The sequence below is a fragment of the Amphiprion ocellaris genome, chromosome 24 (assembly GCF_022539595.1).
Source record: "Amphiprion ocellaris isolate individual 3 ecotype Okinawa chromosome 24, ASM2253959v1, whole genome shotgun sequence".
In the NCBI taxonomy this organism is placed as follows: domain Eukaryota; kingdom Metazoa; phylum Chordata; class Actinopteri; family Pomacentridae; genus Amphiprion; species Amphiprion ocellaris.
In genome coordinates this window covers 18,630,948-18,644,432 of record NC_072789.1, presented here as the reverse complement: position 1 = coordinate 18,644,432, position 13,485 = coordinate 18,630,948, and the positions used below count along the sequence as shown (strand labels likewise).

Here is a 13,485-nt window from a genome sequence, read left to right as displayed (position 1 = left end):
ACTTCCTAAAAACTCTCAAAGTCTCTTCTGCTGCAGGTTGCTTTGTAGAACTGTTCCAGAAAACCTCACTAAACCACATGGAGGAGCCTCAAGATAGTCGTCCAAATGAAACCATACAAAAACCAAACTAGCACAACCCAAACACTAAAGTCTCCTGCAGCCTACCAGAGAACCTCTGAGAACAGAGAATCAGGACAGGAACTCTTACCTTCTGGACAACCAACGCTGGTTCACAAACAAGAATACAGAATGTGTCTGACCAGAAACCTCTAAAGACTCACTACAGCCAAGATAAAGACACAACTCAGCTGCACCAAATCCACTAATCACTGCACACATTAACACCATGTGCTCACTGTGGCTAAAGAACCACATTTACCAAGACAACTATCTGGTACAAAGCCCTAAAACACACCAAGAAACACATTAAAGATGATTTTACTGCTGGAAGCTGGAAGCTGCAAGCCAACACCTAAACAACAAACTAAAGCAACGGAGCCACTGGTGAAGAGAAGCAGAGGAAATGTTTGTCTGCAGCTAAATAAAGCAGGAAGACACTGAGCTGCTCAGGTGTTCCTGATAACACCAAGCAGCCACCTGGACAGCCAATAGGAACACAGCTTCCTGGAAGTCCAGAGGGCTGGCTTAGTGAAGGAAATTTAGTTTAAAGTTGAAGCAGAAAGTTAACAAAGAAAGTTGAAAACCACCTTCTGATCCCTGAAATCTCTGAGTTTTCACACAAAGAACACCTGAACATGTCAAACTGGTTCCATAGTAGAACCATCATTGTAAAAATGTCATAGTCTGGTGTGTTGCTCCAAAAACATTAGGACCCGGCTGTCTAGGGTCGCAGAGGAGCAACACAAAAACAGGACAAACACTGGTTTCCAGGGGGTTAGGAGGATATTTATTTGAAAGAGGAAGTTTACAACAACACAACATGTGAGCAGAAAAATCACAAAGTTTGTCTTTAATTCAGCTGAAAATATCGGTTTTTGTCTTTATTGACCAAACTTTTCAGGAAGTAGATGAAGAATAATTAAAGCTCTCATGTAGAAGTCCAACTTATTTTGGATCCTTGTGGAGAGTTTAATCTTAGAGTTTGTAAAGCTGTTGAGTTTTTACAGTCACATGGATTGTTTTGACATTTAATAACTGAGTCCTGAAATAAAATTGCAGTTGTAGATTTCTGTCATTTAGTCTGGACTAAACAAATAACAGCAGCATAAATCTCAGACGTCATTATGAGGAGTCTGGATTGAGGTTTCTCACTAGATAATGATCAAAACATGAAATTTAGGTTGGTTTAAAGGAATATTCCACCTTAAATCGTTGAATGTTGCCCTAAAAGGTTGGTTTCAGGAAGTATTCCCCCTACAAGGTCCTCACACATCCACCTTAAAGGAACATTCCACTAAAAATCCTTGGAAATGCACCTAAAATGTTGGTTTAACCAAGTATTCCATCCAAAATCCTCAAAGATACCTGAGGGGCTGGTTAAAAGGAATATTCCATCTAAAACCTCAAATATAGACCTGAAAGGGTGGTTTAGAAAAAAATCCTTCAATGTAGACCAAAAAAGTTAGTATGGAGGAATATTCCACCTGAAATGTAGACCTGAGAAGTTGGTTTGGAAGAATATACCATCCTAAACATCCTTAAATGTAGACTAAAAGATGGTTTGGAAGAAAATTCTACCTAAAATCCTCCAATGTGGACCTAAAAGGTGAGTTTAATGGTATATTCCACCTAAAATTCACTACTGTAGACCTTGGAGGTTGGTCTGATGGTACATTCCACCCAACATCCTGGAACATAAACTTAAAAACTTTGTTCAAAGGAATATTCCACCTAAAATCCTTCAATGTAGACCAAAAAATCTTGGTGTAAAGGAGTATTCCACCTTAAATGTAGACCTAAAGGATGGTTTGGAGTAATATTCTACTCTAAAATCTTCCAATGTAGACCTAAAAGGTTGATCTGATGGTATATTCTACCCAACATCCTGGAACATTTACCTAAAAGGTTGGTTGAATGGTATATTCCCAGAAGAACCCTTGAACATTGGGCTTATTGGTATATTCCACCCAAAATACTTGTACATTTACCAAGAAGTCAGTGTAAAGGAAATGTAGACCTAAAAGGATTGTTTAAAAGAATATTTAAACTGTTTTCATTATTTAATAATCTGTTATCAGTCAGAACCCTGACAAACTCATTTTCATCAGTTTTTTTAGTGGAAGTCACAAATAAAGGAGCTCTTGGTTTTTCCCGGCGTTACTGAGTCCAAAGCTGCAGTTTCAACACAGAACGTTCACATGCATCCACAAACCTCTCAGCACTCAAACACCCACAGACAGGAGGCCGGCTGGACCGAGGCTCGGCGGCGTCCTCAGACCCACGAGTCGGGGAGTCACTGAACTTGTTGGTCCGGTTTGAAGGCCTCCGTGTGGTCCAGTAGAAGTCCACGTAGTCAGTGTTGGCTTTGAACCACAGCGACTGGCCTCCATCAGCTGACGTGGATGTTTGATGGTCTTCCTCTCTAGTGCCAGATGATTCATCCATGAATTCAGCAGCTACAGACTGAAATGAAGCTCATGCTGCCGTTATTGAATTCCTGTTCCAGATCAAATGTTCAGAGCTCACCTTGAATGCAGCCGTCTGCTGTCTGATAGTTTTTCTCATTGTAGTCTTCAATAAAGTCTTTTTCCTCATGTCAGGATGTGGTGAGACTCTTTCTCAGTCTCTGCAGACGTCCCTCATTGTGCATCTCCAGAGAAGAAACAGAAAAACTGCTCACTGCTTCAGCATCAAACGCTCTCCAGCATTGAGAGTGTTTTAGGAATTCATTCATTGTGTTGTGAACTTTGAAGGAGCAGAAACTTTACAGCTGCCAAAGATATGAGCTCCAATTCTGGATGTTTTAGGAAATGAAGTTCATCAAATGAACACTTGATTTTTGCTGATAACTCTCATTAAATTACTGAAGAAATCCAACATAAAAACCTGTAAACTCTCAGGCAGCTTTTGTTAAAGTTTGTCTATAATTCTATCATCATGTTCTGGAACCAGGACTCTGCAGAAGTTCCTTCAATCAGATACTTGTGTGTTTCTATTTAAGGCCTCAGGTTTGAACGTACAGCAGAGGATTAGAAAGGAGTGATTTTAATGTTTAAATCAGTCCAGTAAATGTTTGGAGTAAAAATGATTAAAATGTTGATTTAGATAGATTTGTGTCAAATAATATTGTAGAGTCTCACTTAAATATATCCAGATTAGTTCAGTGTATTTACATTTTATAGAATATTTGATTTCTTAATCTCAATACTGTAGAGTCTGACCCTAAATATTATAATAATGATGTAAATGTAAATAATAAATAATATTGTAGTGCAGAGTCATAAACTTTAATCAGCTAAACTTACATAATAAATATCACTGTACAATCTTAACCTGAACATTCATATTATTGAGGTAAATTTACATAAATCCTGATATTCTAGAGTCTTAACTGGAATATTTCTAACATGAATCTTTTTGTATTGTGCTGATAAACAACAATAATCCGACTTTCAGATAATATTTATTGTCTGTGATTGTGAGACTAAATTCCTCCACATTCTGGAACTTTCCCTGCATCCGCTGTAGGAATAAATAAAAATAGAATCTGTTCATTTCCACATTATGCACATTTATTTATTTATTCTTAATATCTCAGACTGAATGTAGCTGCCAGTAAAAACAAACTCATCTGCTGGACTGAATTTCCCAAAATGAAACATGGACAGAATTTAACACTCATGTATCCATGGCAACGCAAAAGTTTCTGCTTCTTACCAAAGTTCACAACACAAGTAAAGATTTTAATGTAAAACTTCAGGGATGACTGCTGACCATAAGTATTCTGATCAATACTTCATGATCAAGATCAGGACAGATGTTACAATTCCAGCTGTTCCATTAGACTGCAGTTATTCACAGAGAAATTAAAACATCACATTCCTCATAAAAACTAGATGAGACTTTTATTAAATAAAGTGCTGGTGAATAAACAGTGTAAAAAGTGCAAAGCAGCTCCATTAAATCAGGAGATGTGAGACTTCCACAGCATGGATCACCATCTGCTGTGTTGATTCATAGCTGAATGTCAGAATAAACTGAGATAGAAAAGCTGCTTTGAGCTGCAACATTACGGTCTGACAATCCAACACCATCACAGTTTTCATCTGGTTGTTTTGCTCCAACATGCTGTGAAGTTCAGTTTTTACCTGAATCAATACAGAGATTCTATTTCCAACCAAGACTGGAATAAAAATTAGAATGTTATGAGGTTATTAATGCAACTAAATCCTTTCAGATGGAAGGATTTACTTCTAAGTTCTAATTCAAGTTTCAGTTGGAGCTCATTGCATTCAAAAAGAAAAACAGTGAAACCTTCATAGCAACATTTAATAAACCTACAGCTTCCCTGTTGGCTCATTGGTGGAGTTTGTTACTGAGCATCTGAACCTTAAATCCAGTGAGACGACCATCTTCAGTCCAGGCCAGTCAGAGAACTTCAACACCTTCCACCAGCTGGACCAGATGTGGCATCATCTCCCTCTGAACATCTGGATGACAGGAGAAAAGACAGAAATCAAACACAGATCACACAAATACAATTTACTCACTTTCATCATTTTATAAAAGTAGCATGAACTTTATTAAAAAGCTAAATGAATGAATGAAGCTAAATTTAAAGTCAATTTTAATGACAGTTTATCCTGAGAGGAGTGAGAATGGAGCTTTTCTTTCCTTTTTAGAATATTCCCTCAAAATATTCTGTTTATTATTGGCTTTCGAAGCATTTTTCTTTACTTATTTATTTTTAGATTCCTCAGACTGATGCACTTTGCTGGTTTGCAGATAATTACATGAACAGTGACAATAAAGATCTTCGATTATAACATATTTTGCTAAAAAAAAAACTGAAACCTTCTCAACCATCTCTCAGTCTGCAAAATTCCAACTGCAACAAAGAATTATCTGATATATTTATTATTATAATCTTTACTGAACCAGCTCTGGAATTAATAAAAATCTGTATATGGATATGATTTTCTCTGATGGAACCACTAAAACTGCATCCAATAAAGTAAATCTCTTCTGCACTGCACACATTCTACACTTTTGTATCACTCTGGATGTCAGAGTAAAGGCAGACAGATCCACCTGATCAGCCACAACATTCTGACCACTGACAGCTGAAGAGAACAACATCCATCATCTTGTTCTAATGTAACGTTCTGCTGGGAAACCTTGACGTTCATGTGGATGTTTGACATGTACCACCACCTAAACACTGCAGGACAAACAACCCCCTAGTCTCCATGGCAACAGCAGTCCTTGATGCCAGCTGCCTCCCTCAGCAGGACAAACTGAAACTACTCAGGAGTGGTCTGAGGAACACGACAGAGCTGAGCTGTTCACCTGGGTTCCACACTCCCCACATCCACATCTGATGGAGCATCTGTGGGATGGTCCAGGATCAGCCTGGTCTAGGTAGGACCCACCCTGCAACCCACAGGATCCACAGAATCCACAGGATCCCCAGAGGTTCTGATGAACCACTGGGTCAGAGGAGTTTTAGCAGCATAAAGGGACCAACACAGTATTAGTCAGGTGGTCAGAATGTTCTACTGTTATATTGTCATGCTGATTATATGATCAGTAAATGATACCATCAATTATAACGTCCACATTGATCAGGAAAAAAAAAACAACTATCAGTTCATTCAGAAACTGTGGGGTTAAACCTAAAAACACAGACCTCAACAGCAGTTTGTTTCAAAGCAGAACACCAGCTGGTTTTCACTAAAGAAGCTTTCAGAGCAACAATTAAATGACAGTTTTGTTCTCATTAAGTTCACAGAGTCAGAATCAGCCAAAATAATGTAAACACACATCAGGAAAAGAAAAACTTTTATAAATATTTCATTTGTATAAGTACTTCTATACCTATAGATTCCTCTTTCTAAGTTTGATCAAATCACGATAACTGTGTCCTGTTGTACGATGTTTCCCCAACAGATGGCGCTACCCTCGTGAATGGAGCATCAACAAGTGACGTCTACAACACAACAGAAATGTCTAGAAGCCAGTGGCCACCACTTTGAGCACCTCTTGTAATTGTAGAGGCCAGAGATAACTTTTATTAATCTCGTGATGTCTGAATAAATTTGGTATTGAAATATTGATGGAAGTTTTTCTTTTCCTGATGTGTGTAAACATTATTTTGGCTGACTCTGTATGATGGGTTTCTGACAGGTCACCAGGCAACATCTTTTTATAATAATGACAAACATACCTGCATTCTACAGGAGTGATTTTCCTCATGTGCAGGTAAAGATGTGGGAGGAGCTTAGAGATGACAGGAGCAGGAGTCATCCTCACTAATTCAGCTTCCACCTAGAAACAGAAAGACCACAAACAAACACACTGATAGACTCTCAAACGTTCAACCTCACAGCCTCAAAATATCTGTTTAGGAAGTGTTGTGTTTCTAAATTCTGCTGAAAGCATTGACAGACATTCTCTTACAAGGTTGTGTAAAAAGCAGCCTGTCCTCTGAGCTACTGACAAATCTTCCTGAATAAAGTTTCTACGTGTAAATCAGCTCAACAAAAACTAAAGCCTCAGTCAGAGATAACAGGTATCGCAAATTATGAACAACTTTCTTTATTAACTCAGACTTTCTGCTTCAACCTCACATAAAAAGGGGAGTTTAACTCGTCAGGTGACTGAAAATGAACGGCTTGTGCAGTTCTAGATCCAAAAGTAGGATGTTTCAACTCATGTTTTACTACAAATACATGCAATAATAAATAAATACAATGGCTGGTTGTTAGTTTATTCACTATTAATGTCACTTTATATACTGGATTGAACTTGAGCAGTGGAAGAGAGAAGGAATTTAATGAAATTATGGAGATTCAGAGGTAATGTTGTTCAATGTTAAGTTAAGCGTGGTTTAATTCAAAGCAGCTGAATGTTAAACTTCAGTGCAGCTGAACGGGTTTCAGTTAACCTTAAAGTAAAATAACTTTTTTAAAAGCTAAAATACACAGCAGAGAAATACAGGTTGAGAAGTTCACTAATAATGAGGACATCTGCAGCAGCAACTAACACAGGTGTTCAGCGGTAAGTTAGCCACCTGTGCTAATTAGCCCGCTAGCTAACTTAGCCGCTTAGCTAGCTAACTTAGCCGCTTAGCTCGCTAACTTAGCCGCTTAGCTCGCTAACTTAGCCGCTTAGCTAGCTAACGCGTCCGGACCAACTGCTCAAACACGACAAAACACAACTCTTCACAAGTCGCTGACTTAACGTACAACAAAACAACGCTACTGGTTAGAAGTATTTATCTTCTTACCATGTTTTACTCCAAAAACAAGATGAACAGCAGCCAGAGATGCTACCAGACGTACCGACCATAGATATATAGAAAACTAGATCCGCTAGCGCGCTGTCTGACCAATCACTGCTCTCTGGCTCCGCCCTCTGAGAATCTTGTTGCTGATGACCACTTCCGGTCTCAGAAAATGAAAAAATGAACCTTTTTTCGTTTCTGTCTCTTACTGATTTTACTTTCTTGTTATTCTAAATATAAAATGAAAATCAAAGCATTTTTAAAATTTCGTATTTCCCTCTTTGATCATGAAAAGGAAAAACGCCTTGTATTTCAATTTTAATTTTGTATCTTAAAACAAAAATCAAATAACCGCTCATTTTTTGTTTTTCAATACCCGTTTCAGAACAGAAAATCCAATTACCAGAATATACACGGACTCATCCCTCTGTAGTGATTTCATTTGCAGTACAGATGCTTTTTAGAGCTAGAAGGCAGAATTTAATAACAACCTTGTCGTAGTTTTTATTTTCCTCCTTTTTCTCATTAAAACAACCTGAGGCAGCTGAATAATTTATTTTGAAAACTTCAGTTCCTCCTTTAGTCAACAGTCTGGAGCACAAATAACAATAATAATAATGGAGGGTTTTGACCTTAATATGTAATTTATTAAAGTAAAATTAAATAATAAATAATATAGGATCTTATCTGTAATATTATTACTAATCAGGCGAAATGAAATAATATATTTTATTTGAAATTTTATTAAAATGTTTTATTATATCGAGGTTTCTAGTTGATGTAGAGCTTTAAATAGAAATATCTACTGGAAACAGAGCTTTTTATCGAGGCTTTCTGAAGAAATGTAGCACTTGAGAGGCTCATATTGGGAGTAGAGCTCTGAATAGAATGTCCAGATGGATAAAGAGCTTCATATGAAAGCTTGTAGTGGATGTAGAGCTCTATAAAGAAGGTTTCCAATGAAAGTATGGCTTCATATAAATACCTGTAGTTGATGTAGCACTTTAAAGAGACACTTGCACTGGATGTAGAGCTTCTAATAAAGTTTCTCTGTGGATGTGGAGCTCTAAAAAGAAGCTTCCAGTTGAACCAGAATTTTTAAAGGAGCTTCATTTTGAGAGTAAAACTTGGTATGGAAGCATCTAATGGACATAGAGCTTCATATAGAAGCTTGTAGTGGATTAGAGCTTTATTTAAAGGTTTCTAGTCGACGTAGAGCTTTAAAGAGGAGCTGCCACTGGAAGTAAACCTTCATTGAGAGGCTTGTTGCAGGAATGTAGCGATCGACAGGCTCATATTGGGAATAGAGATCTGAATAGATGCTCCAGATGGAAGTAGAGCTTCATATAGAATCTTAACGTGGACATAGAGCTCTATATAGAGGTTTCCAATGAACGTAAGGCTTCATATAAAGACGTGTAGTTGATGTAGAGCTTTAAAGACTTTAGATAGATACTCCAGATGAAGGTAGAGCTTCATATTCAGGCTTGCAGTGGACGTGGAGCTTCATAACGAGACTCTCAAGAGAACTAGAGCTTCACATTAAGGGTTTTAGCTTTAAACAAAAGCTTCCACAACAGTAGAGCTTCATGTAGCAGCTTCTGGTGGATGTAGAGCTTTAAAGAGAGACTCCATGAGAAAACATCCTAATCCACAATGAATTCAGAGCTTTAAGGAGAAGCTCCTGTGTCAAAAAAAGAGCCTGAAGAGAGGAACCTTGTGGATTTAGAACCACAAAGACAATTTCTGAGCAGAAATAAAGTAAATCTTTAGTGGAAAGAGAGCTCTGTAGATCAGTAGAGAGACTAGAACTTCTGCTGGACGTAGAGCTTTAAGAACCCTGTAGGTGGTTGCTGTTCAGAGAAACGTTGAGAAGCTCCTTCAGTGGAAACGTCCTGCTGGACTCAGATCCTCCATCAGATGTAGGGCCTTAAAGAAGTGGCTGAGTTCTGAAAAGAAGCTGAACTTTGGTATGAAACTTCCAAAGAGGTAGAGCTTCTAAGTGACCTTGTACCTGCAGATTTCCAGCCGGATAATGAGCCGCCGTCACCTTTTCTGACCGTGAAATGCGTTAAACCCCGTTCAGGCTCAGACAAAAGCAGCAGCTGTGCCGGTTTGTAAGTGTACACCTGAATCCCTGCCATGACGACATGAAGCCTCGGCGTTAATCTGGACAACCTGCCGCCTGACATTTAACACAACAGCAGCACATTGACACGCCGCCTGGTTCCCATTCAACCCGAGGATCCCACCAAACACCCCATAACTGGAGGGAAGAGGAGCCGCTGGAGGTTTCCTGTTCCCTCCACTGGATGACGTCGTCTCCTGAAGGGATTTAAAAGTCGGTCAAAGCGACAGAACGAGGAAACAGACGACAGGAACCTTCACCAGACGACCAGAAAACAGCAGCAGAGACGCAAACGTCGGTGAGATTCTGAAATATTACTGATTTTTGATCATTAATATTCTTCTAAAGCTAAAAACCCTCCAAGAACTTCTTCCATTCCAACTGAAGCAGTTTAAATATTTTACTACTAAACTTTAAACTGACTTTAAACCTTGAAATGACAAACTATTTAGGTTAATAAGATAAAAGAAAACAATAATACTGGAGTAAAGAAAAACAAAACAACAAAAAATGGCACAAAATGACAGAAATGTTGACGTAAAAATGAATAAATTCAAATGAAATTTCTTTACAAGATGATTGAATTGAAATGTTTTGTTCAAAATCAATCAAATACTAATTTTATAAAGAATGTATTACTGCTTCATACTGCTAAACAGTACTAGGATAGTACTTTAAAGTAATGCATGGATTTATTTAGGTAACGTATCATACTAATGATGATTAATAACTAGATTGTATATGATGCAACAAATTCACACTTAAATACAAATACACACTTAAATATTAAATACATGAAATACACCAGAAATAATATTTAAAACATTATTTATATAATAATGTAAATACATAGATAAAATAGAGACATAATTATAAATAATTTATCCAATATAATGACAGATTCAAGTGTGTAACAGACACTAATTCTAAAGCAAAAACAATTTTGTCCTGTAAGAAAAACTTCTATTAAAAAAAATGTAATATTTAATTGCAGTTCAAGAGACTGGCAGCAACAAAACACACATTTTAATATAATTATACATAAATTATAGCATCATATAATGGACTGTTAATACTTTATTGCTGCCACTAAATAATATATTCTAATTATTATTAAATATAATAGACAGTGCAGATATATAGTGAATACATGAAATGCAGTTTTTAAAAATATGATAAATATATTGTATATATATTCTAATATATTACTTTACATATTAAGTAGCAGTACTTTTAAGACCAACAAAATACTTATTTTTTTTTCTAATTGACTTAAAATGTTAAAACTAGAAACTATTTAGATTTGTGAAATAAAGGATAAAGATATAATAAAATGAAACCTAAATTCCTAAGCAAAGATAAACTCAATAAAGCTAACAATAAAGACAATATTAGATGAAATAAAAAAATTTAAAGCACATTGTAAGTAACAAAAATAAAAAATATAGATAGAAGAAGAAAGAATATTTAACACAATATTTAATAAAACAAGTTGAGCAAATTTTGAACTTTTTATAATCTAAATAAACTAAAAACGTAGGTGAACTAAAAATGTTACATCAATTGAGTCTGTGTTTCTCTCTGATTGGCCGACAGAAGGATGTGTCCCGTGTGGCTATTGGTGGCTGTGATGGTTGTGGGCGGAGCCAGAGGAGCCGTCAGTCAGTGCTGGGAGCATCCAAGCTGCCAGGATCTGAACTCTGAGAGCAGCATGATGGTAAAACGAAATATACAGCTGTTTGAAGAATGATATCTCAGTAATTATTAAAGATAAAAGCTTTGGTGGACATAATGAAGCACGGTGGTGGCAGCATTATGATTAAAGCATGGTGGCAGCATCATGATGTGAAGCACGGTGGTGGCAGCATCATGATGTGAAGCACGGTGGTGGCAGCATCATGTGAAGCACGGTGGTGGCAGCATCATGATGTGAAGCACGGTGGTGGCAGCATCATGTGAAACACGGTGGTGGCAGCATCATGATATGAAGCACGGTGGTGGCAGCGTCATGTGAAGCACGGTGGTGGCAGCATCATGATGTGAAGCACAGTGGTGGCAGCATCATGATGTGAAGCACAGTGGTGGCAGCATCATGATGTGAAGCACAGTGGTGGCAGCATCATGATGTGAAGCACAGTGGTGGCAGCATCATGATGTGAAGCACGGTGGTGGCAGCATCATGACATGAAGCATGGTGGTGGCAGCATCATGATGTGAAGCACGGTGGTGGCAGCATCATTATTGAAGCGTGGTGGCAGCATCATGATAAAAGCATGGTGGTGGCAGCATCATGATGTGAAGCACGGTGGTGGCAGCATCATGTGAAACACGGTGGTGGCAGCATCATGATTAAAGCATGGTGGTGGCAGCATCATGATGTGAAGCACGGTGGTGGCAGCATCATGTGAAACACGGTGGTGGCAGCATCATGATTAAAGCATGGTGGTGGCAGCATCATGATGTCAAGCATGGTGGTGGCAGCATCATGATGTGAAGCACAGTGGTGGCATCATCATGTGAAACATGGTGGTAGCAGCATCATGATTAAAGCATGGTGGTGGCAGCATCATGATTAAAGCATGGTGGTGGCAGCATCATGATAAAAGCATGGTGGTGGCAGCATCATGATTAAAGCATGGTGGTGGCAGCATCATGATTAAAGCATGGTGGTGGCAGCATCATGATTAAAGCATGGTGGTGGCAGCATCATGATTAAAGCATGGTGGTGGCAGCATCATGATTAAAGCATGGTGGTGGCAGCATCATGATTAAAGCATGGTGGTGGCATCATTATGATGTGAGTCTACATGTTAAAGACCATCAGTGAAACCCTGTGTTTTACCTGCAGGACTGCATCCAGCTCTGTCGCTCTGACCTCACCGCTGAGACGCCTGTCGTCCCTGGCAACGCCCACCTCCAACCTCCGTCGGACTCTTCCTCCCTCGTCCTCCCCGCCTCCTCCTCCTCCTCCAATCAGGCCAAGCGCTCCTACTCCATGGAGCATTTCCGTTGGGGGAAGCCCGTCGGCCGGAAACGCCGCCCCATCAAGGTGTTCACCTCCAATGGCGTGGAGGAGGAGTCAGCCCAGATGTTCCCCGGAGAGATGAGGAGGCGGGAGCTGGCCAATGAGCTGCTGGCAGCGGCAGAGAAGGAGGAAGAAGAGAAGGCAACAGAGGAGATGGAGGAGCAGCAGGAGGACAAGAGGGACGGTTCATACAAGATGAAGCACTTCCGTTGGAGTGGACCGCCAGCTAGCAAACGCTACGAGGGTGGACAAAGACCAGCGCTGTTCAGGAACATCATCAACAAGGATGGACAGCAGCAGGAGTGAGGAGGAGAAGGAGAAGGAGGAGAAGGAGAAGGAGGAGAAGATGGAGGAAGAGAAGAAGAAGAAGGAGAAGTTCTCATTGGCCAACGAAGCTCGTTTGCAGACAATTTAGTGACCAATCAACAGCCCTGACGCTGCTGTCGCATATTAAATGATCCTGAATGAGTGTCAGAAAGGAAAAGAGAGCGTGAGAAAGATGTTTGGATATTTATTGATTCATGTAAATATCTGTATTTATTATATGAAAATATAAAGAGTTGTTTGCAAGCAAAACACCGGATGTGTTCTTTTATTGTGTCCACGAGTCGACCTTCTGTTCACCTGTAAAGACGAAACCTCAAACTAGAAACAGAAAGAAGGAGTAAATAGAATAATGAATCGGAGGAGAAGAGATCGGAAAACAAATGTCAGAAGAAGGTGGGGCCCAAAAGAAGGCGGGTCCCAAAAGAAGGTGGGGCCCAAAATATGGCCCTTAAAGAAAAAACTACAACATGGACTGCAGTAGAACATTGGCCTCAAACAGAACAATAAGGCCCCAGTAGTCACAAACACAAATGACCCCTAAAGATGTCGAGGCCCAAAAAGACAAAATGGCCTCCTAAAGAAAGGGACCACCCCCAAAAG

General features: G+C 39.0%; 1 protein-coding gene and 1 long non-coding RNA gene across 8 annotated transcripts in view; one reads left to right on the top strand and one right to left on the bottom strand.

The window, feature by feature from the left end:
• Positions 1-884: 884 nt before the first annotated feature.
• Positions 885-13,485, bottom strand: part of LOC129348284 (uncharacterized) — a 90,668-nt gene continuing 78,067 nt past the window's right edge. The window contains exons 1-4 of one of the 6 annotated variants that reach the window (XR_008600794.1): positions 7,409-7,510; positions 6,347-6,447; positions 5,470-5,609; positions 885-4,610 (exon numbers count right to left, since the gene is read on the bottom strand). This is a non-coding gene — a long non-coding RNA (uncharacterized LOC129348284). Of the gene's footprint in view, positions 4,611-5,469; positions 5,610-6,346; positions 7,330-7,408; positions 7,511-13,485 lie in introns of those variants that run through there. The other 5 variants (XR_008600795.1, XR_008600792.1, XR_008600796.1 and 2 more) reach the window with 5 other exon arrangements.
• LOC111580118 (pro-opiomelanocortin) lies at positions 9,673-13,136 on the top strand. 2 transcript variants are annotated; one of them, XM_023287708.3, is made up of 3 exons: positions 9,673-9,831; positions 11,130-11,250; positions 12,382-13,136. In XM_023287708.3, the coding sequence occupies exons 2-3, from the start codon at positions 11,134-11,136 to the stop codon at positions 12,862-12,864; spliced, it is 600 nt and encodes a 199-aa protein (XP_023143476.1). In that variant the 5' UTR covers positions 9,673-9,831; positions 11,130-11,133; the 3' UTR covers positions 12,865-13,136. The 2 variants fall into 2 exon arrangements, with proteins under 2 accessions (XP_023143476.1, XP_023143477.1); XM_023287709.3 differs by having other exon boundaries at positions 9,688-9,827.